This window comes from Ursus maritimus, unplaced genomic scaffold (assembly GCF_017311325.1).
Source record: "Ursus maritimus isolate PB19 unplaced genomic scaffold, ASM1731132v1 scaffold_1, whole genome shotgun sequence".
Classification (NCBI taxonomy): Eukaryota; Metazoa; Chordata; class Mammalia; order Carnivora; family Ursidae; genus Ursus; species Ursus maritimus.
Window position 1 is genome coordinate 89,273,536 of NW_024423343.1, and position 24,147 is coordinate 89,297,682.

The window sequence follows — 24,147 nt, forward strand, 5'->3', positions numbered from 1 at the left end:
CACATGTTAAGCCAGAATGTGTCATCTTATAATTTTGACCTGTTTGTCTTCCAGAGCAATATGTCCCAGGAAAATCATGTCCTCCTCTCAATGAATCACTTTTTCAGTTTATTTTGATAAACTCTGATGTAATATTAAGGACCACTTCGGTGTATGGAATGTTGCTTGCTTTTTATGCCTTCAACTTCAAAAATTCCTTCGACTTCACAATATGGTGTTATTAGCAGTTTTGTTACAGCCTCCCTGTAGGAATACCTCTACTCTGAAGGAATGAAAAGCTAGATGTCCCTCAGGAGCTATTTCCCACCTTCTCCTTTGTGATTTCACACATCTTCTTTTTCAGAGAATCTGCCTCTCTCTCCACTCCCAATCCAGTCTGATGAATAAATTCTGTGCTGCTTAGCTGTCTGAATACGATCAAGATTAGAACTAAAGTTGCCAGGGAAAACCAGATAAGTACTATATATCTGGCTCAGATACATTTTGTTGTGCCAGAAGGAAACATGTATGGGCTATATGTTTTCATTGTACCTGACGATCTCTCTCTTGCTGTTGGCTCAGCTCAAAGAAAAGAGAGGCAAGATGCTTAATGTGCAGTTAGAAATGGGTTTCATCTTGTGGACATACATCAGTGGGTTGGCAGTGGTTGCCTTGCGTGCAGCAGTGAGAGTGAATCTCAGACTGAGTCTCACTTAACAAAAAGAAAAAAAAAAACAACAACAAACGAAAGCTATCGCAGGAGACTGAGACGTGGCAATGCCAATGTTGCTGGTACGTGTGCTATGCATTTGCTGACACAGATAAAGTAGAACAAGCACCAGTTTGGAGCCCTAGGTCTGAAATTCAAAATTCTAGTATTAGAACTTACTAGTTGAGTGACTTGGGACTATCAACATCTCTGGGCTACAACGCCCTCATCAATAAAATTGGAATAATAATAATACAGCCCAATTGCGCTATTGTGTATATCAACTGAAATGACTCTCTTAAGTTCTATAAATATTTATTAAGTACATCCTAATATCCCAGACACTCTAGCATCATGTCAAGAAGAAAACTATGAATGAGTCAAGGTCACTGCCCTTGAAAAACTAAGGGTCAAATGGGAAAAAAAGACAAGTGAGCAGATAATCTCAATATAAAGTGGTAAAGACATTTATAACTGAACCACAAAGTGTTATGAGAACGTAGAAGACAAACACTCCATCAATTAGAATGACTTCTGCAGCAGCTCATATAAACTCTGAAAAAAACTGGCTTTACAGTGAGGAAATCTATGGTCTTATGTAACAGCCAGTGCTCAACCACGTCTTCCAGGACCCAGCATGTCTTCATTTCTCTGCCCTACTGCACACAGCAATGCTTTCATCCAGAAGTCACAGAATCTGTAGATCTTGGGATGGCTCATGGCAGCAACTGAAACAACACCCTTCCTTTTTCATGTCCCTTTTCTCACATCTCATTGGTTCAGATGGATTCAACCTGGCATATTTCTGAACCAATCATCTATCGAGGAAATAGAATTACCATGACTGATTGTGACAAATAATCTGAGGTGGGTGTTAACTGTAACGTTTACTTGAGAGTGTAGTCTCAAGTAACTTGACTGAGGTGGGGGTAGCGGAGGGATGGTTTCTTAAAGGACACTAATCCAAGTTTTCAAAGGATGAGTGAGATTAGCCAAAGGAAGAAGAGGGGGAGCATCTCAGGCAGGGGGACAACATGACTGGAGGTAAATTACCGCAGAAGTAAAAGAGGTACAAGTAGCACTTGGTGTGAGCTATGGATTTCCTAGATGTTTGTGGACTGAAATCTACCTCTGGAGTAAGAGAAGTATCATGGTCTTAAGATGTCTGTAAATTAACATTCAACACTTTTTTTTCCTTTAGTTTGTGTTTCTTTGAAATAAAATACATTATTTCTCTAAAAAAAATTTGATTTCTACTTCTTAGATATCTCTCCATAGAAAATGATCAAGTTCTTTGGGCATGGAGACACTCAACTCCGTAAATATGGACTGAACAGCACAACAGAAAGGGTTATACACTATGAATTGTTAACTTTAATTCATTAATCACTTAGACACAGTACATGTGCAAATTATTTTAATTTAGAAGCTCAAAAAATTCTTAACTATAAAGTTTGAGTAGAATTTTCTTCTAGCCTAAATATAACTTTCTTCTAATTGATTTTGGGTGGGATGGATAGGCCTTTTTGGGAGAGATTTATTTCATTATATTTTCCTGAAAGTTCTCAAACGGGTACAGCACAGGTAAGCCTCCGATCGCGTTCCTAGTCTAGTCATATTGGCTATCCTATCAGTGAAAATTACTCCATCAGATGAGAAATGTGTTTTCATCTGTATTCCTTACTTTTCCTATATCTACATAAGAGTGAAAAGTGGGGAGATGTTATGTCAGGAGTTACCAGCCAAAGGCCACATGAAATAGCCACATGCCACTTTAAAATGCATTTCAGATTGAGAAAACAAACTTATATCCCTGTGACTAATGCTAACTAATCCCTGGTAGTAACACTAGTGGAATGCACAATGGAATGGGAAACTCAGAGCATTCCCAGAAAGTTGAAAGCAATGGTGAGGGTGACAATCTCCCATTAATTCCCCCTGGAAGGTCAGGTTGACCATTTAATCATATGAACTATATTTTGAAGTTTCAGTACAATCTATGGTTTGTTTTGCTTTTTGAATCATACGGACTGGGAACAGAAAGTAGACAGCCTGGTGAGAATTTCAGAAGAGATAGAAAAAGAAGACAGCCTTTCTATGAGACACACAGGCACACTCAGGAACCAATTTCCTTTAAGATATTTCCAAATAATAAAATGGGGAAAAATCAGACTACGATTAATGGGGTAGTGATGTTAATATAGTCATAACCTTAGGAATCTTGGTAACAGAGAAAAAAGACAAAAGCTACCTTGCAATGTCTAGGTATGTAACAAGGTGGAAAGAGGAAGTAATTCAAAATATAATCCCTGTTTATTGACAATGTACAGTAAATATACTTAAACTGCATTGCAGTTCCTCTCTCTTTAGCATTTAAATTGATTCACCATTTACATCTACTTCCCACCTCCCCGTCAAACATAGATGAGGAAACTCTGATTAGAACGAGTCCCTATTTTTCTCTTTTGGATTCCCTCATTGCCAAGCATTATTAAAATTTCACCTTTAATTTCACTGCAAGACTTCTAAATGAAAGGGAATGCGGAACTTGGCTGCGGGAACTCTCAAATTTAATCTCCTTTGCAGTCTGATTCCTGTAGCGTGAACAGCAGCCTGATCTTATTGGCACTTTCAACTGCAAAGTCAGGTTCATTTCAAAATTTAATACAACGTATTTGTCATCACCACACTTCCCTCAGTAAGGACGTTGACACCAAACTGCTACCAGTTGGTGGTCTGAAAAAGATAGGTTGCTGAAAATGAAAATTCTCTCCTCTAAACCTAAATAACTCATCTCACATATTACGTGTCTTCTGTTTCTGCAAGAGTACACTATTGCTTTCCACTATTTGATCTTTTAGTAATCCATCTAGGTAACAATAAAGAAATAAAAGAATATTTACTCACTGCTTGCTTCTGGAAAGACAGTAATATATTTCATAGATTTCAAGAATAACTTCCCCAGCAGGAAACAAGAAACAACAGATTAGAATCAATACTATTGTTGATTCTAAGTATAAGACATGTCTGTCACTGCTGTAGCCTACTTCTGTTATACACTAACATTGTGAGGCTGCCCACAGACCCCCTAGAACAGTGTCTCAGAGTGTGGTCCCTACACCAGCACCATCAGCATCACCTGGGAACTTGTTAGAAATACAAATCCTTGAGCCTTATTCTAGACCTACCGAATCAGAAACTCTGGAGTGGAGGCCATTCTATTTGTGTGTGTGTGTGTGTGTGTGTGTGTGTGTGTTTAACTGAAGCACAGCTGACACACAATGTAACATTAGTTTCAGGTGTACAACATAGTGATTTGATAAGTCTATTGGTTATGCTATGCTCATCACAAGCGTAGCTACCATTGGTCATCATATAACACCATTAAAATACCATTGACTATATTCCCAATGCTGTATCTTTCCTCCCCATGACTTATTCATCCCATAACTGGAAGCCTGTACTTCCCACTCCCCTTCACCCATTTTGCCATCCTCCCACCTCTTTCCCTCTGGCAACCATCAGTTTGTTCTCAGTATTTATAGGTCTGTTTCTGTTTGTTTCATTTTTTTAATTCCACACGAGTAAAATCATACGATATTTGTCTTTCTCTGTCTGACTTATTTTGCTTAACATAATAAGCTCATCCATGCTATTGCAAATGGCAAGATCTCATTCTTCTTTACGGCTGAGTAATAATCTATTGCATAGATATACCAATCTTCTTTATCCATTCATCTATTGACGGACACTTGTAAATATTGTAAATAATGCAGCCATAAACATAGGGATGCATATGTCTTTTCAAATTAATGTGTTTTTTTTCCTTTGGATGAATACCCAGCAGTAGGAATAGAAATAGAATCCTATCATATTTCTATTTTTTAATTTTTTGAGGGATCTCCATACTGTTTTCCACAGTGGCTACACCAATTTACATTCTCACCAGCAGTGCACAAGGGTTTTCTTTCCTCCGAATCCTCACCAGCACTTGTTATTTCTTGTCTTTTTGCGACTAGCCATGCTGACAGGTGTAAGGTGATAATGCACTGCGGTTGATTTGCATTTCTCTGATGACTAGTGTTTTTATAATCCCACGGGCGATTTTAACACTGTAGCTTTGTGATGACTGGTCTACAACAAAGGATACGGAGCAACATGTTCCCCAAACACTTCAGACCCGATTTTCCCACACAAATAAGTCCTTTAGCATTCAAAAGAAGTCTGGTTTGTTTTTTTTTTCTTGTTCTTATTCAGAAATATTCCAATACATTCTGGAATCCCCTACAAAATAAAAACTAGCTAGCCCTCCCCCAAGAGTCATAAAATAACTCAATTGTTGGAAAACAAGACTCAGGAGGATGGTATCAGTTACCAGCATTGCCTAACTGGGAAAGAAATGGGATTCAATCATGTTTTTTACGCTTTCCCATGGGAGGACAGAAGCATTATATTGAAGCCCATCAGATATTACCAAATAATTGTAAATAGTGAGGGTTGTTCAGGGGCGCCTGGGGGGCTAAGTTGGTTAAGCTTTCTACTCTTGGTTTCAGCTCAGGTCATGATTTCAGGCTGGTGGGATCAGATCAAGCCCTGAGTTAGGCTCCACGCTCAGCATGGAATCTACTTGTCCCTCTCCCTCTGCTCCTCCTCTCCCTCTCTCTCTCTAAAATAAAATCTTTAAAAAAATAGTGAGGTTTGTTCAAAGTATTGAATCAGCTCTCATGAGAGGCAGCACCATTTCTTCCTTGGAAGCTGTCTCTTTAAATATCATCATCAATATGGCATGACTAGAATTGGATGCTGTTTCTTCTATAGGAATGGATCCATGAAATACCTTCACACGCATCCTTGTCTCAGTTTGAGTCATACCAAAACCAAACCCTGGGACAAAGATTCTTGGGCAAGTATTTATTGGGGAGTAATGCCAGAGTACCAGTGCAAGAATGGGGGGATGAGACAGAAAGGGAAGGAGGCTGAGAGAGTCTCGCAAGAGGGCCTGTGATCAAATCAGTCACCAGGATGAGCAGGTGGGGCTTTCCCTCATGGGGAGCTCTAAGAAACAACACAGAACAGGCATCTCCAGGTTACCCCATCCGAGGGGCCAGGGAGCTGGTATTTACACAACTCTCAATCATTGGTTGAAGGCTGTTCCCTGGGATTGTTAATTCCCTGGCACTTCTGACTGCATATGTTGGCAGTGAAATTCCTCAGGCAAAGAGAGCCAGGTGGTGTCAGCTGGAATTTGGGGGCTAATATGCACAGAAATGGTAAATGGCCCAGCAGATCTGAGCAGGAAACAACAGTGCATGCTATGTCTGACTATTTCAAAAAGCCTGTCTCTGGATTCGCACTGCTAATATAAAATGCATGTCTATATTTATCCCCCTTTCCTTTGATCCCTCTGAACTCCTGCCAATACAGTTTTAAAATTTCCAAACCTTATGCAAAGGTGTGTGTGTGTGTGTGTGTGTGTGTGTGTGTTTCTTCTTAAAATAGAAACAAAAAATTATTGGTATAAGAAGAAAGTAAAATCATAGTTACCTTTTGTAACTTAAAAAAAAAAATCCAAATTTCTACCATCCCTTCCAAAATGCACATCTTAATAAACTACATACTTACATCCCTCAAGGTGACATTGCTCAAAACTTTAAGCAAATTTTTATTTGAAATTTATTTTGAGGCTCTGTATTCTCTGGGGTGGCTCTAATTTGTAGAGTCTCTATAAGAGATTGATTGATCACAGACTATACTTGTGTGGCAAAGAAATACCTCACCAATAATTTATTCCTTGTTCTTCCTAAAATATAAGAAAATAAATATTGGGCTAAGATAGCAGTTAGAAATCCTTGTAAGAAAAAGAAGAAATAAAGAAGAGAAGTAAAGCAGCACTTGTTGACCAAAATGAGAGCATGATCCAAGGGTTTAGAAACTACGACTTAAAACATGAAAAGGCTTCTATTTAGAATTCTGGCAAGTCACAAAGTATTCCAATAAATAACTTATCTGAATGGCGTTTGACCTTCTCAAAGTGACCTAAAGGTCATTTCTTGAAATTTAAAGATAAAAAAAATAAATAAAACAAAACTTCCACTCCAATCATAGCTTTTAAAACATTCAAAAAATTTTAATCTACCTCAGTTAAATGATTACTCTAGCATGCTTTCTACCAATTAAAGTCCTCCTATGAGTACTTACAAGCACATGCTTACAAGCACATACCATTTTATCCAAGATTAAATATCACATTTTTGGATTGTTCAAGGTTAATGATGCAAGGCAAAAACTCACAGAAAAACGCCTCTGAAATGAAAAGCAAAGTAACCCTAATGATGGGAAATCCTTCCTCAAGCCTTCTGTGCAAATATATATAATACTTAAGGAAAGTATTTGCATGGAGAAAATCTAACGCAACTGAAAAATACGTATCCGTGTATGCAAGGGGGTATTCCAGTAACACTGGGAACGCTAACTCCACACACCTGTCAACACGTGAGCTTTATTCTTCTCGATGCATTCTACCCTGCATTATACCAACATGGGTATTCGCTTTTTCCAAGTACAGAATGCACACTGCATTACCTCTGAATAAAGATGTTTGCTAAAATATACAGATCCTTTTTTTTTTTTCTCAAGATAACCCAGTCAGCAAATTATGGAGCAAAGCAGGTGGTGAGTACTCACAGTCTGACTGCCCCAATAAGCAGCCTGGTGTTTATTCAATGGCCCTGTGGTGTCATCTGACCACTTTGCATTATGGACACATGGAAGATGATAAACAGGAGTCACTTCCCACCCACTAGGAATGCTGTTCACTGCCCTGGCATTATGAGGATTTTCCCAACCTGCTCTGGAAAGATGTTACATAGTGGTAAACTTTCATCAACTGCCAATGAAACCTGACAACAATGAACTAGTTACATGTTTGAGAAACAAAGTTTAAAACATAGTGAATTCACTTGATAATCTAAAGGAGAAACAGGTTGGGTATGCAGTTGGCATCATACTCCATTTGTTTTCAAATGTCCTCTTTGACATGGAGGAAACCTGCTTGTCAATGAGACAAGAAAATCCTACATATATTCTATACTCAGTAGACTTCTATTGACCTAGACTAATGATAAGATGTGTGCAGAGGAAAGAAATCAAAGCTCACTGACCACTCAAAGTGTTAGAAATCAGATTCCAAATCAGAATACTCATTCATGTGATCTTTTATACAATTTTCTTCCTAAAAATGAGTATTACTAACCCATTGTTTGCTACAATCACAGGCCAGGCGAGAAACAGGAACTTTCATAAGACTGGATAGTATCACTAATAAATCAAAGTAGAGAATAGGTCAAAACATACCTCCCACAGAGACAGCTGTAGAAATTAATAAATGACTATTTGGATCTTTGACTACATGCCTAAACCAACCCACAAGGTTTGCGTATCTCAAATCGCTATTTCCACTTACTTACTGGCTTCAGTGTGACAGAGATTGTGTATTTTCAAATTTTAAATCATTTTAAGCTAATGACTTAAACTTCTGGGAAGGAGAAATATGTCTTCCTAGAGGCACAAATGCCCAACAAGACACTGTCAAGAGTCCTACAGAATCCTGATCATGGCTATGTGGAAATCTCTTGGCTCCACAATCTGAATGGGATATAGATATTTTGCAAGGATGCTGAATGTTATATATATGTAAGTTACCCTTGCAAATTAGCAGGCCTCTGGCCTGATTAGATTTTATACGAGTTTTTGTTTTGTTTTTTTTTCAACCAAAATGAAGATTTTTCTTTGATCTTATCCACTTAACTCTAAATAAATTCTGAAATAAAGGGCATATGAAACAATTAATAAATTCAGGGTGATGAAAAGAAAACTGTCTAATGTTATAAGAAAAAAATTCACAGCTGATTTATTAAATATATCTCAAACTTTTTCTTCCTCTCTAAGCATTTAAATGAGTGTCAACAGTTCTGTCAATTCCCATAAGTATGGAAAGACGATAATATGTGGAGAGTCAAAGAGGAGCACTTCTCTGTAAAACTTCTATCATAAATCATCCAGAATTTCACAGAAGCTGAATTACAAAATGTGCAACCATACTACATTTTCAATTTCTCACTAGACAAAAGACTGCTTCAGCTACCAGGAGGCCAGCATGTTCTTGTAAGCATGACCATGGCTGATACCCTACAATTGATTAGGGAGCTATTCAGGTATGTAAAAATCACAAAGATTTCATGGAACTGTTATGAACCAGTAGTAATTTCTATTCCTCCCCACAGAAACTGAGAGTGTAGGTCGATGTTGAAAATTAGTCCTTTCACAGGAATAAACAAAACAAAAAATAAAACAAAACAAAAATTCTAGAAGTGCGCTGCAATGGTAAAATTGATACCTCTGAAAAAAGGAGTCTACATCCATTTTCAGTGGCTGAGGAAGTGTGTGTGGGGGGAGGAGGGGCAGTTTCCCCATACCACACCACAGAACTCTCCAACACCAGCTGGGTGTCCTAATATTCATCTCAATTCTCACACTACCTAGAAGTAGCACCCGATTACACAGGTAAAAGGCTCAGTCCTACCAGACTGCCCTCTACTTCAGAGGCCAACTGCAAGCCAAGGGAAGCTATGCTTCTAACCAACCAGCTACAAATCAGAGGTGCCAACAACCCTCTCCAACTCAGGATGCCAATCGCAAGTCCAGGTTAAACCATTAAAAATGGTTACCTGCACTTCAGACCAATAGGCTATAAATCAGAGGTTCCCACGACCCCCTCCCTGGGTTTGATTAATTTGCCAGAGTGGCTCATAGAATTCAGGAAACCTGTTTGACTTACTAGATGACCAGTTTATTGTGAAAGGATACAACTCAGAACAGCCAGATGGAAGAGATGCATAGGGTGAGGTGTGGGGAAAGGGCACAGTGTTTCTACCCACCACACTCTCCAAATCTCCATGGATGCTCTCTGGGCCCCCAATTCTTTTGGGTTTTTATGGAGGCTTCTTTACATATGTACGATTGATTAAATCATTGGTCATTGGTGTTGGATTCAATCTCCCCCCCCCTTCTGCCCTCCTGGAAATCGGGGTGGGACTGAAAGTTCCAACCAACTCTCCATTTGGTTGGTTTCTCTGGCAACCAGCTCGCATTCTTAGGTGCTTTCCACAAATCACCTCATTGACATAAACCCAGTTGTGGGGGAAGGCGGCTTGTTATGAATAACAACACCACCATTCCTTTTTCTTTTCTTTTTTTTTTTTTTTTTTTTTGAGTCACAACACACCCATTTCACCTTTCTAGAAGCGATTTCAGCAATTGAGGGCAAGACACCAAATGTAACCAAAGATGCTCCCATCGCTCTTATTGCTCAGAAAGTTCCAAGAGTTTTTTAGCAGCTCTGTGCCAGAAATGGGAAGAATATTTATTTCTAATTACAGATCACAATGTAACACTCTGCAATAGTACAGAAGGCACAGAACAAATTGTGAAGAACTCCTCAGCCCGACAGACATAATATATCATGACAAGCCTCTAATACCTGCTGTGAGATGACAAAGCCTGACAGTCATTTGTCATGGGGACTCAACCAAACTAATCATCTTGTTTCCACAGCGGGAGGTTGGGAGAAAGAAGTAGTACGGTTATTCTAATACTCATTATTATTTTCATATTATGTAAGAATGCTCTTTGCACAATTCCCTGGGGGCAGAGAACAGTAATAAATGTGCATTATAAGTAAAATAAGCTTAGAGCTTATTTTGAATGGTTATGTGCCAGACACTTCACTAATCACTTTCATATAACCAATTTAACTCTCACAATCTGAGAGTGAGAGGTAGGTTTTATTACCCCCATTTTAAAGCCGAGGGAAAGGATGCCTCCACAAGTTAATTAATTTTCCTGAGGTTATCGAGCAGGTGAGTAGCAGACTTGAAATTCCAACCTAGCTGACTTGAAACTCCAGGTTCAAACCTCTATACTACTTTTCCTGAATTCAAAGAAAAGCAACACAAAAGTGATCTTATTTGCTTCTGTTAATAAATTGTACATATATTACCACAATTTAAAAATTATTTAGTAATATTAGAAGCCACTATTAGTTGTAACCACTCAGTCAAAAAGGATGTACCTAATACAATGTGCGTTGACCTCTATTTAATTAAACAAATACCTTTCATGAGATAACTGATTATATTGCTTGACAATGTGTATATCTGTCCAATTATGGCAGTGGTGAAAAAGAAAGAAAGAACAGATAAAAAGAAGGAAGAAATAAAGAAGAGGAAGGAAGGAAAGAAAGGAAGGAAGAAAGTGAGGGAGGAAAAGGCAAGGAGGGAGTGAAAAAGGGAAAGAGAGAAAGCGGGTTGTGGGGGAGACAGGAAGGAAGGAAAAAAGGAAACCACTGCTGAATGGTCAGTCCAAAGTGGAAGCAAATAGCCACTCTGAATCCACTTTGTAATTTCTTTGTGTTCCATGGATTACTTCATAAGTCAAAACATTTCACTCCACACACCAAGGGCATTATAAATGGGATTAACAGACACACTCAATATTCTTCCAAGAGACTGATTATTTTTTTTCTAAACTGTAAGATAAAGGTTTAAAAATGTCACTTTTCTCATTTCCATGTGACTTACATATTTTCTAAATCACCCTTCATTTCAAAAACCCATTGTACTAGAAGCTTGGCAATGAAGAAAAGACACCACCTTTAATAGTTTTGTAAATCTTGACAATTTTTATGTAAAAATGGTTCCTTAGAAATGTCAGTATTGTATGTAGAACTGATTCTGGTCGAATGTTATATAAATGAAAAGATTTAGTATTTTTTTTTCTTTAACTTGGAGAGAATTGCAGCCCCGAAAGCTTTACAAGGTATAGTATTTGTTAATAATATATAAAAGCATGTTACATATCGACCTTAAAAAAGGCAAATAAAACTTGTTTGGTATTGATAAGTTGAAGACTACCCAGAGGAATTCTGTATGCTCTGTCTTGATAAATTGAAAACTGCAGAGAAAGCTGTAGGTTCACTGTATTGCATTCAGGCATAATCACATAGCTTTCTTTCAGAGTGTGTGGCCTTAGAGTAAGTCAAGGCGGCTTACCTTGCAGCCATGTGGCATCTGACTTAAATGTAAGTATTCAAAGACAGGAAAGCAGTGTTTCTCTCGCTTGGGAGAATGATCTGTTAGAGAACTGTGATGTCATAGGGCAGATATCACTTAACAACATGTTCCTTTGCCTCATACCTCGGTCATTCTGGCAGACGGCCTTCAGGATGCGATGCCCCAGGCCACATTTTCCATGATCAGGGATACAGATCCCTTCAGACGCCAGCCATCGGTAACACATCGGATCCTCGCAAGGAACGGACTCCACCAAATGAGGACAGTGTCCTGCAGGCCCCGTGGATTCCATGAGGACATGGCGCCGTCTCAGTCTAAACCCTGAAGAGAAAAAAACAAAAGTTTCACAGGATTCCATCTTTATGCAATAGAAGAAAAGCAGCAGCAGCTAGAAAAGAGATGAAACTTCTATTTCACTCTCTATAGTTCTAAAAGGTGTATTATTTTAATGTGTTTTCTTTTATAGGAAATGGAAGGGAGCTAGAGCAGAAAATCTGGCCTCCAAGACTTAACGACCTCGGAGAGACCACACATAATCAAACGGAGGAGTAAGCAGCTTTTGCCCAATGGCCTCCATAAACCAGTAGAAGTAAATGGAGACTCTCAGAATAGCCTCAACATAGATAAAGCCACACTTTTTTTTTCTGTTGTTTTTGACATTCTGGTTACTCCACATTAAGTTGAAATACATCTCCATTTTGGCATATCCCTGGTAACTAAGAAATTCACAGCTTCATGTTCTGAGATTTCCCTGCATTCCTTCCCTGAGATTTGCAGGTCAGCCTGCTATGTGAAGACAGTACCTCTTTGGGCCAAGTTCCCCACCTTGGCTCGACATGGGTCTCTGAACTATTATTCAGCTAAAAAAAAAAAAAAATGTATTGTGGGACTGGGGCCCAGGACATAAATGGGCCTTACATACTATGAGATTACAAGAGTCACAAACTCAGTGTTGCAAGAATCAAGCAGGTACAAATTGAGGGAAGTGAGTCAACCATACACCTGTGGGGAGTGCTGAGGTGTGTGGTGAAGTGGAGGATGGGGGCTTGCTCTAAAACAGCTTCCACGGATTGATTGTTGCCATGAGGGAATGTGGACCTCTGATAACTAATCTTATAAGTTTTGTCCAAGAAGACAGAAATCTAAGTTGTGGGGTTCCTGGGAGGCTCAGTCATTAAGTGTCTGCCTTCGGCTCAGGGCGTGATCCCAGGGTCCTGAGATCGAGCCCCACATCAGGCTCCCTGCTCCACTGGGAGCCTGCTTCTTCCTCTCCCACTCCCCTGCTTGTGTTCCCTCTCTCGCTGGCTGTCTCTCTGTCAAATAAATAAATAAAATCTTTAAAAAAAAAAAGAAATCTAAGTTGTGTTTTGTTTTTATATGAATTCTCTCCATGTTTAACTAATTTCTTTTTAAAAACTGAAGTGGCCTAAAAGGAGGGGAAAAAAGTGACTGAGAACTAGATACGACCCTTTAGTGTGTGAGTTTCCCATCTCTGGCCCTCACGCATACCACTTGAGAGGCTAGGCCTACCTTCCATGGATTTCATATTTTGCTTCCTATTCTCTAATGCACCAAATTCTGTTTACCAGTTTAATTCCTTTTATTTTTAATGAAACCGATCTTATTGGGTGATAACATTTTAAGGAATTACTCACTTATTCCTCTGGGTAAGTTAAAAGAGAGATAGACTGACAGACAGACAGCCTGTGAGAGGAAATTACAAAGTATGAGAACACCGAATTCCCAGCATGGGAGTTAGATCCCCACCACCCTTCCCACAAGAGGTGGGAGACGGACAAGTTGGGGAGCATGCGCGGTCGCAAAGCCAGGTACATCTCTCTCCCAGATCTCCCAAAGCCATGCCTATCTCCCCACCACTAGTAATGAAGTGAAAAGGTTACAAAGCGCAAGGCGTAGTTGGCAAAAGACTGGCTCCTGTGAAACCACACAGCCAAGGAGGTCTGAAATAATGGATACATGGTTTTAGGCCACAAGAGGGAGCCGAGCTTCCTTAGAATATTACAGGGCTGGACAAGGATTTTAGATTAAATAATCTCAAGTGCATTATTTGGGGTTTTTTGGTCCAGGGTTAACTTACAAACTCTTTTTTTGTTTTTTTTTCTTTTTAGAAAGGGAGAGAGGGAGGGAGAAAAGGCAGGGAGGGCCAGAGGAAGAGGGAGAGAGAGAATCTTAAACAGACTCCACACACAGCACAGAGCCTGACAGGGGGCTTGATCTCACAACCCTGAGATCATGCCCTGAGCCGAAATCCAAAGTGGGACACTTAATGACTGAGCCATCCAGGTGCCCCTGAGCTCCTTTTAAAAGAGATTCTTCGATTCTTACGTTGACAATCAGCCACGTAGGGAAAGACATCATTCAGCCAATCAGAGACCACATTTGTGATCGTGGCATTGAAAATATTAAGGTCAGGGACAATTAAAATAATAGATGGCTTCCGCCATACTTCATACCTACAAGTTGGTATCATTAACCAGTTAAAACAAAATCTGCAGAAGGGTGCAGCTCCCTTCCTGGGCCACTTCAGAAGAGACACATACAAGATTTCCAACTGCACTTGATGGTCATGCAACCACAATGCGCTCCAAGCTCTCACTGCCACACAACTTGGATGACCTCTACTCTTACGTGTAATATCCATATGCTGCTGACTTAGGGCCTTATGCTTGTCCTTGTTTAGTTTATCTGTTTGAGCAGGACATAGCACAGGTGTCCATGATCTATAACGTTTGACAACTGTCTCAGAAACTTAGTCGTCTTTACTGAGGATTCTGGGTGTCCTGGTACCTAGAGCTTAATGCCATTGAGGGGTATGTGCACTTTCCCTCTATAAATCAATCTGCACCCAACTCACCATAAATCTGTAGATTACATTTCTTTAGTCAATAAATTCTTCCAGTCTTTCATTTGTGCTGCCCTTGTCCTGACTGTAACTAGGATCAAATCATAGCACAAGCTCAGCATAAAACAAAAACCTTGGAGTCTCTTGTTAGTGCTTAACTTTAATCACACATTCGTGTTCATGCCTGCAATAGACATCAGGCTTCCCCTGGGTGCTTCTGTTCTGAAAGATACATGACTGCCAAGTCCACCGTGGCTGGGGCCAGCCAACCACTTACCTCATTTACCGAATTCCATATTAATCAGATCGTGTCATTCAGTAAACATTAACTGCCATATGTAGATCACTGTGATGTACTGTGGGAAGCCACAGGAGGAACAGAAAACATAAATCTATTCTTCACAGAGCATACAGTCCAGCAAGGGGAAAGGCACATGCATTAATTAAACATCTACCCTATCCCGAGATGGTGCCAGCCACTTTACTTATATTACCCTGAATTAATAAATCTTCAAAACTATTTTGTAAGTTGCTATTCTCATTGTATGCATGTGAAAACTAAGATCAGACAAGACTTTATTAGTGCTCCCGAGGTACATTATTGATTAAATGGATATGTATGAAATTCAGCTGAGGACTTTTTAAGTCATCAACTCTTCATAAGAAAGAATCAAGTCAGCTCTTGGGTGTGATGTGTTCCAGCCCCACTCCATCCAGTGCATCTGCAGGCACCATGCATCATTTCCTTCAAATGAAGGTGTACAGACTGGGTAGTGGAATTTTAGGCAGGAGGTAGCAAGAAGGAGTTTTAATAACCACTTAACGACTATAGATTCAATCCACTTTTAGTGAAACTGGTATTTGCAGGAATTTTTTTTTCCTTTTATGAACCCAAAGTTTAGTATATATTCTACTGGCTTACTATGTAGTCTACTGAATTTTGGAAAAGAATGAATTGTGGGTTGGGGAGAGAAAAGGGAAGAAGCACAAATGGCAGACGAAGGGCCAAAGTTTTTTAAATGAAGCCACGGAAGAATTAAAGGAGACCCAGGAGGTAAATATAGGTCTGAGGATTGTACACCCTCATGTCCTTGTAGCCCCAAAGTGTCCACGTAAGCGTCTGTGGAGCTATGCATGGCCAGTACTGGGTCTCCACGCTAACACCACTGCCGCAGGCTTGAAGCGGCAGCTAGCAGGGTGACCGAAGATGACAGAAGCTTATTCCATCTTAGGCATCCATTTGCTCCTCATCTCTGGCAGCCTTGGACATGGGGTAACAACTTTGAACCAAAGACCCTGAGCACATTGATTCCAACTCTTTAGAAATCAACCACCATTCCCGCAATAGCAGCATTTTACAGTATCATTATTAGTTTGCACCCTGCTGTGAATACAGAAAATAAGAGAAAGCAATGACAGGGTAATTGCAATTATGAGAACTCTCAACACTTAGAATGAGAAGGAGGCATGCACCCCCCCCCACTCCTAACACATACATAGAAAAAAAAAGGGAAAAAAGAAACTATCTCTTTGCATACATATTTTCCGTAACAAAGAAAAATGATTTTATAGACTTCCCATTAAAAGTGGATCTACGTAGCAGGCAAGGACGGAAAATGGAAGTTGTCCCCCAGTGCTGTGATATGAGATCTAAAACATGCAGGGTTTCCTGCTTTGGTGTGTTATCTAAATTGATTTGTTTCAGACCATAAAAGTCTGTCTTTGTAAAGATAGTCATGGCTTCTCAGTTTCAAGATGTCTTTTCCTGTGGGGAGTTTAGAACTTTTTAGATGCATGACTGGGGGTAATATCATATTGGGGGGTGTTAAGGAACCCCTGAAGTCCTACCACATAAGCAGTTACCTATTGTGACACTGTATCGGGAAGCCTCCATCAAATTGGTCTTTAAAACAACTTCTGTGGGCAAGGATGTCTTTCTGGAATATGTCTGAAAGGGACAAGGATGTCATATAAATGTATGTCTCTGTATCAAAAAGAATTTTTAAAAATGTATTATACCTTTGTATAGAGTTCACCCATCAGCAATTTTTTCAAGTTATTTCTCTTTCATATATCTCTAATTATAACTCCCTGCGAGGGTATCAAAGATAAAGCAATGAATGATAAAACCCGATCCAATTTAAATTCCTCTGAAAGGCGTCCTAGCTTCACTTGACAAGTACCAACCTGCTGAGTACTGTTCCCCTTGTCTGCCTATCACAGACCTGTGGAAAGTGTGAAGGCTGGGTGCAAAGGCTGATTTTCTAATGTACTCCGAATGGCTGACAGCTACAAACCTTACAGGATTCCTGATGGAGGGATGCCTGCCTTAGAATAACAGCCATACTAAGATCATTTCTAGAGTAACTAATTTCTTCTGTTAGGTAATACAACATTAACTGCTTTTCCATCCTTTTCTACTATATATTTTTTTTTAATGTGAACAAAAGGAACATACCAAAGCAATAACACAGTGACTGGAAAAAAAGACTACTGAAGAGAAAAAAGTAATTATCTCCAACTTTACACATTCATTTTCTTGCTATTGTTTGCTGATATTTCCTTCAAATCCTCTATCATATATGATAGAGGATTACATAACTAAGAACGTGTGTGTGTGTGTGTGTGTGTGTGTGTGTGTGTATGGCCTAGATTTTTGCTACAGGTTCACTGCATCTCTTTACGGTAGGGAATTCAAATGTGAAGCTAAACAGTCCAGTATCCCAGAGTTTTGTGATGTTTAATGCATTAGCTTGTGCATTCTGGCCTCCGTGGAATCCTCAATTACGTTTAGTTTGTGCCAGTCAGCGACTCTGGCGGACCCCATGGTAGGATGGTGGGACAGACTGAGATTGAGAAGATCCCAGACCTCATGCTCACAAGTCAGTAGAAACAACAAGAAGATTACTGACCATCATCATAACATGCTTGGACTCCTTGTAGGCACAGAATCATTTCCCTAGAGAGAAAACCCCATTCTTTATTTTTCCCAGGAGGGATTAGAGGCAGGTGGTCCTGGCAGATTTTAGCAAGACCTTAAAAATCAAAATTGTCTCTGCTCTAGGGAAGCATTTATAAAATACTGAACTCCCAGATCTGAATAACAATCATTGTTGTGTACAGGCTCTTCTGCCTGTGATTACTGAGTGCCTAGGGAAGGTCATTAAGCCTAAGTATGGGCCCCATAGAAGAGAGACTGGTTCTCATCAATCCCAACATGACCCTATACTCTTCAGATGGCTGTGGTGACACTACAACCTTCAGGTGAGAAGTTCTATTGTCTCCACCCTTTCCTTCAGCTCCAAAGGCTGAGCCTCTCTTGGAAAAACTAATTGAGGCAAAAAACACACATTTCAGTTACCTGCTGCTCTCAAGCTATTCTTGGAACATCCTTGGTTTCTCACACAACTGCAGTCTACTTTCCCTCTCCCCCCAGAGATGACACACTGGAGTTAAGACAAATCCCATGCCATGCCTTATCTCCTACATCAGCTCAATTACTGGCTGTCTAGACTAATGGCTTCCACTGGCCAATGCGGTGCATGTGGGCAGAGTGCTTCTCTGCTAAACTTGGTACTGCACTTGTGCCTTGATCCAAATTTCCTTAGGCTACAGGGGGAAGCACTAAGGAAGCCCACTGCTTGAAGGAACACTAGACTAGGGAGACAGGAACCCAGGCTCTTAGTACTGGCTTGGCCATTATTAAATCCCTGTGGGATTTAGGACAAATGGGTTCACTTCTCTACACTTTAGTTTTGAAACATTACAAAGCGTCGTATCCTTGCTGAGCCTAAATGCTGATGCGAAGTTGGGCAGTATACTAGTATCTTAGGGCTGCCGAAAGAAAATACCACACTGGGTGATGTAAAATATCAGAAATTTTTTGTCTCATGGTTCTGGAGGCTAGAAGCCTGAAATCAAAGTGTCAGTAGAGCCATGCTCCTTCTCAATGTTCCAGGGAAAGACTGCTCCCATGCCTCTCTCTAGCTTCTGGTGGTTGTCAGCCATCCTTGGCATTCCTTGGCTTATACGTGCAACACTCTAATGTCTGCCTTCCATAGCATTCTCCGCTGTGTATCTCTGTGTCCAAATTTCCCTCTTTCTATAAAGACATCAGTCATTAGAATAGGGCTTATCCTAATCCAATATGGCCTCATCTTAACTTGAGTCCATCTGCAATAACCCTATTTCCAAACAAGGTCATCTTCACATATACCAGGTGTTGGAATGAAGTGTTGATTTTTTTTTTTTCTTGAAGGACACAATTCAACTCACAACAGGCGATGTCTAATGAATGATGAACCAGGGTGAATTTGCAAGACTTGACCCACACAATAGAGGAAGAGGGGCTAAGAAAAGGTTTGGCATTGAAGCCTAGGGGGCAAGCAGAGGGGTCTGAATGTTGTGAGTTTCCCAGCTGAGTTCCACAGACCAGTTCAGAGTTATGTGGAAGAAGAATATTGAAAGAAAAGTTGAAAGAGCACTTTTCACAATGGGTTTTATGAAATTTGCTCAAGTAACAAAAATTACAACACAGAATGAGGAAGAAAGCATTCTCTGAATTGCTGTAGAAATTCTATGGCCCAGAACAAAAGGGACAAAGCACTTAATAAATACTTATTAAGTTTAACCTCAACATTACTTCTACCATCTTGTAGTATCAGCATCTCACATTTCCTTGAGGTAGTCACCCCTTTCTGACTGTCAGTGGTGAGGGTTGGCCAACCTTGTCCCTCCAGTGGTGGTCACATGCCTAGGACTTGGCCAATCAGAGTGACTGGGTCAGGGTTAGCACATGACACAGAGCAGCCAATGAGATCCAATTCCAGGACTCTTCCTGGAAGTATTAAGGAAGACATTTCTTTCTACTTTATCTGTGACCTAAAATCAAAATTACCTCTTTTTTTCCTTTTGTGGTGAGAATTTTAAAGATTTACTCTCTTAGCAGCTTTCAAGTATATAATACAGTGCTGTTGATTATGCTTATCATGCTGCACATTGGATCCTCGGAATTTACTAACCTTCTAATTGGACGTTTCTATCCTTTGATCAACATGCCCCCATTTTCCCCGCCACCCAGCCCCTGGTAATGACCACTCTACTCTGTGTTACTATAATCTCAGGGTTTTTTAGAATCTACATATAAATGAGATCATACAATATTTGCCTTTCTCTGACTTATTTCACTTTGTATAAGGTCCTCAAGTTTCATCCATATTGTTACAATGGCAGGGCTTCCTTCTTTTTTATGGCTAAATAATATCACTATAAATATATACGAGTGAGTGTATTATACACATCCACGGGTGTGTATATATATTTCCTTTATCCATTTATGCATCAATAGTCACTTAGGTTATTTCCATATCTTTACTATGTGGATAACACTGCAATAAACATGGGGATACAAACAGTGATCTTAAAAGTTCTTACCACAGGAAAAAGGTAACTCTGTGAGGATGGATGGATGTGTTAACTAACCTTATTGTGGCAATCATTTTGCTATATACATTTATATCAAATCAGTATGCCATATACCTTAAAATTACCCAATATTATATATCAATTATATCTCAATAAAGCTGGACAAAATTAATTGATCATAAAAATATCATCCTTTACAGTATACTATATTGTTTTTATTACAATGTTTTAGAGAAAAAATTTCCTCCACATAAAATGTACATATCAATTTTGTGACATAATTAAATCTAGAAACCTAAAGTATGAAAAGAATGGATCTAAGGACCAAGGAAACAGAAAAATTTTTAGCTTCATTCTCCAATGTCCAATTTGCAAACCACACTGAAAGTTCAGATGAACTTGAAAGACTTCTCACAATCTGCCTTACTGAAATCCTAAATGGAGTTTTATGTACTTGAGTTTGCATTATTAGGATGAGATAGGGTGCCTGATTTTTTGTTTTGTTTTGTTTTAAATCAAAAGTCAATTGGATAAAATAACGTTAAAATATTATACTGTCTCCAAAGAAACGGAAAATGATTAATTATATCACTGAAGTGATTTAGAACATCTGATACGGGACTTTTCATTAACAAACTGTAAAAAGTAGATATTTCAAATCAGAGTGTTTCAAAGTTACAGAAATTTTTTGTGTTGCCTTGTTAGCCATCAGCCAAGGGCATGAATAATCACTAAAAGGCATTTGTTAACTAAAACTAAATCTACCACCAAGAAGAATACACAATAAAAGTTCAACAGAGGAAGGAAGGAAGGAAGGAAGGAAGGAAGGAAGGAAGGAAGGAAGGAAGGGAGGGAGGGAGGGAGAGAGGAAGGAAGGAAGGAAAAAAAAAATAAGGCTGGTCTCTTCTTCATGGAAAGCCCGCCTTAAACTGAACCTAATATAGAGAAGAGTAGAACTAAGAGATGGGGAAGTAGAAGACTGTAAATGGAAAGAGAAAAGAATAGAAGACTATAGAAACAGAAGTCTGTAAAGAGAAAAAGAAAGAGAAAGAATGAGAGACAGTGAGACTGTTCACCTCTTGATATCTTTGGCTGCAGCCCTACCTTCCCTTCTATTTTTAGCCACATAAGTTACTAAATTTTCTTCTTTTGGCTTAAGCAAGTTTGAATTGGGTTTCTGTCACTTACAGCGAAAAGTTATAAAGTAATATGAGGCCCACTTGGCCTGGTTGGGTTCCACAACTTTGAAAGCAAAGGAAGGCAGACTCAGTACAGTAAAGTTGCGTGAGTATCTACAGCCATGGTCACAGTGGCTGGCAGAGCCTGAGTCCAATCTTCTATGGTTTTCTAGACAACAATTTAAATGGATTGGCACAGGTTGAACCATAGGAGGGCTGGTTCCAATAACGAGTAAGTCACCCTGGGGAGTCTCGTACGCAACTGCAGGAGACTTACAAGGTCCAGTAATACACATGTGGACCACAAGACAACAACTTGTGGGTGTTAGTGTTAGAGGGAAATTATTTTGAATAAAATAATTCCTAAACTGAAGAGGCTTGGGGGACATTCTGGCTACAAGTCTAATTAAAAAGTAGCACGGGCCTCTCCACTGTACCCCTCCAGGTTCCACTGAGATCCAGTTTTCTATTATTTGATGAAAGAGTTAAAATTATCATCTTCCTCCTCAACCTAGACTCAACGCACATCCTCTTCTTCTGCCTTAGAATGAAGAGTCAGAATAAAGAGAAAACCCCAGGGCATGGGTGTGTGAACTTGGACATGCCCAAGTGTGCATGTGAATAATCCGGGAATTGCTAAACTGAGGGTTTTCAAATGGACACAGAACTAAGCTGAGAGCACCAGCTTTGATACAGCATCAAGCACGTGGCCGCATATTCTTTCTTTGCATGTGATAGCTAGGGTTAGTACTTAGCAAACACAACCTAATTTCTGGAATGTCCTTGGAGCTCGTTTCTCTTGGAGAAAGGAATATCTCCTTTGAGCATTGCTATTTAAGGGAACATAGTATCAACACAAACTGAAGGGTCAATGAAAGAGAAGTGAAGGTGTCACCAAAAACGAACTTTTGAGTACGAAGATGTGTATACAACAGCAAACTAAAGGAAACAAGACCACACAGGCCTACAAAATTAAAAAAGCATATAAAGTTTGAAGACTCCACTTTAAGCCCAAGGACATCAAAAAGTAAACAACACACATAAATGCCCCTGATGAAAATCTGAAATAGAACATCAAATTCAGCATGTGGAAATCTGAAAATAAATAGATAGGCAAAACAGTTGTTTCCTGATGTCTAATTTCCTCAGTATAACCATTACACACATAAAACATTGGTATACCAAAGTGAGTAATAGTCACATCACCAGCTATGAGCCTGACTGGAAGGTCAATCAAGGTCAGATTCTCGCTCCATGGACATGTCCCCAGTGGCCTCCCTAATAACTGAATGCTGTCAGGCTTGAGCTGGTTATCTACATTTTATAAACAAATATTGTCTTAAGCAGGCTTAATCGGCTACTTAGCTACCAGAATAATTGTGTGTACAATGGAAGTAAATGAAGCAGACACAAACAAGACACTCACCTTTTCTCCCCTGAGGATCACGGCAGTTTTCATGGATGCACAGGCCCCAGGTTGACCAGGAAGATACTATACAGTCTGTAGAGCAAGGGACATTGCAGAGCTGAGAGGCTGAAGGGGCAGGTCCCAAACATAAAGTCTTTCTCACAGGTCTAGAGACTAAAGGACAGAAAAATAAAATAAAATATAATAAAATAATGGTCTATGTCACCCTGGATAGCCCTAGAATTATTCATGTCTTTGTTTTGTTTTGTTTTGTTTCCTTGTGGGTGTGTGCCTACCTTGCCCACATCAGCTTTCTGGTTAAAGAGTATAAACAATCAAAACATAAACACTCTCTAATCCTTGTTGCTTAGCTTTACACTATTAGCATTTTGGGTGAGAAAAGGTAAAAAAAAAAAAAAAGACAGCAACAAAGGGCATGCACGTGAGTTTTCTGCTTCACAGAGCGTTCCCTGGGAATTCAAGAGAGGACTGGAAATATAGAAACAAATTATCTAGAGTTATGATTTAAAAAAAAAATTAAATAGCTTTGTGAAGTTTCAAGATGAGTCTATCTCGACTATATAAATGACTAGGTTGCTGCGAAAAAATCAAAATCGAAACCCTGAGGTGGGGTGTTTAGCATAACCAATCTACTGCTGTTACTCCCCTGAGGGGTGGAGCTCTCAGAGACACAGAAGAAAAATGGTTCTTAGAAAAGAAGAAAAATTGGGATCTGTGACTGTAGAATTAGCCCCTTGAAGTCAGTTTCATTAGTGAGGCTTTCCAGAAGCACAAGGAATGTCTGAGAAGCCATGGGAAGATGCCAACCTAGGAACCTTCCAGACCTTCCTGGTGCACATGCACCCAGAATGTGCCCAGAACTGAGTCACTTCAGGAAGCAGTGACCATCTGGCCATGAGTGGCACTCACCAAGTGCCTTCTCCATGTAGATCAACTCTGGGCACCATGAAAATACACAGATGAAGGAGAAGATGAGATTCTGATTCGCACACAGATTACAACAGGATAGAAGTTAAGACACAAATGACACAATAAGAAAAGAGCCAAATGTATAACTATGTTTGCGCCAAGTGAACCCACACTGAAGTGGTTTTGGAGCAATTCAGAGCTTGTGAGCAAATGGTTTAAGTTCAGACAGTTTTATCTTATGAACTGGCTTGTACTATTGTTTAAATATTTCCCATATGTCATGTCCACCCCGTTAAGCAGATTAGAAGTGCTTCAAAGACAAAGACGAGTATGACAGGCCTGGTAGTAAATCACGCCATCTACTTTGCTTCTTCACTCTTTACATGGATGTCACTTAAATCTGGTAAAGACGGCAATAAATCGCAGCTCTGACCAGCAGGACATTGAACATAAATGAAAACAAAAGCAAAATTTAAAAAAATACCGTTTTCAAGAAGTTGTAACCCAGGCGGGAAGAAGTCTTCCTA

General features: G+C 39.6%; 1 protein-coding gene across 1 annotated transcript in view; it reads right to left on the reverse strand.

The window, feature by feature from the left end:
• THSD7B (thrombospondin type 1 domain containing 7B) overlaps nucleotides 1–24,147 on the reverse strand; it is a 699,268-nt gene that overhangs the window by 440,279 nt on the left and 234,842 nt on the right. The window contains exons 5-6 of the mRNA XM_040645418.1: nucleotides 22,709–22,864; nucleotides 11,941–12,138 (exon numbers count right to left, since the gene is read on the reverse strand). Of these exons, the coding sequence (XP_040501352.1) occupies nucleotides 11,941–12,138; nucleotides 22,709–22,864 (354 nt within the window). The remainder of the gene's footprint in view (nucleotides 1–11,940; nucleotides 12,139–22,708; nucleotides 22,865–24,147) is intronic.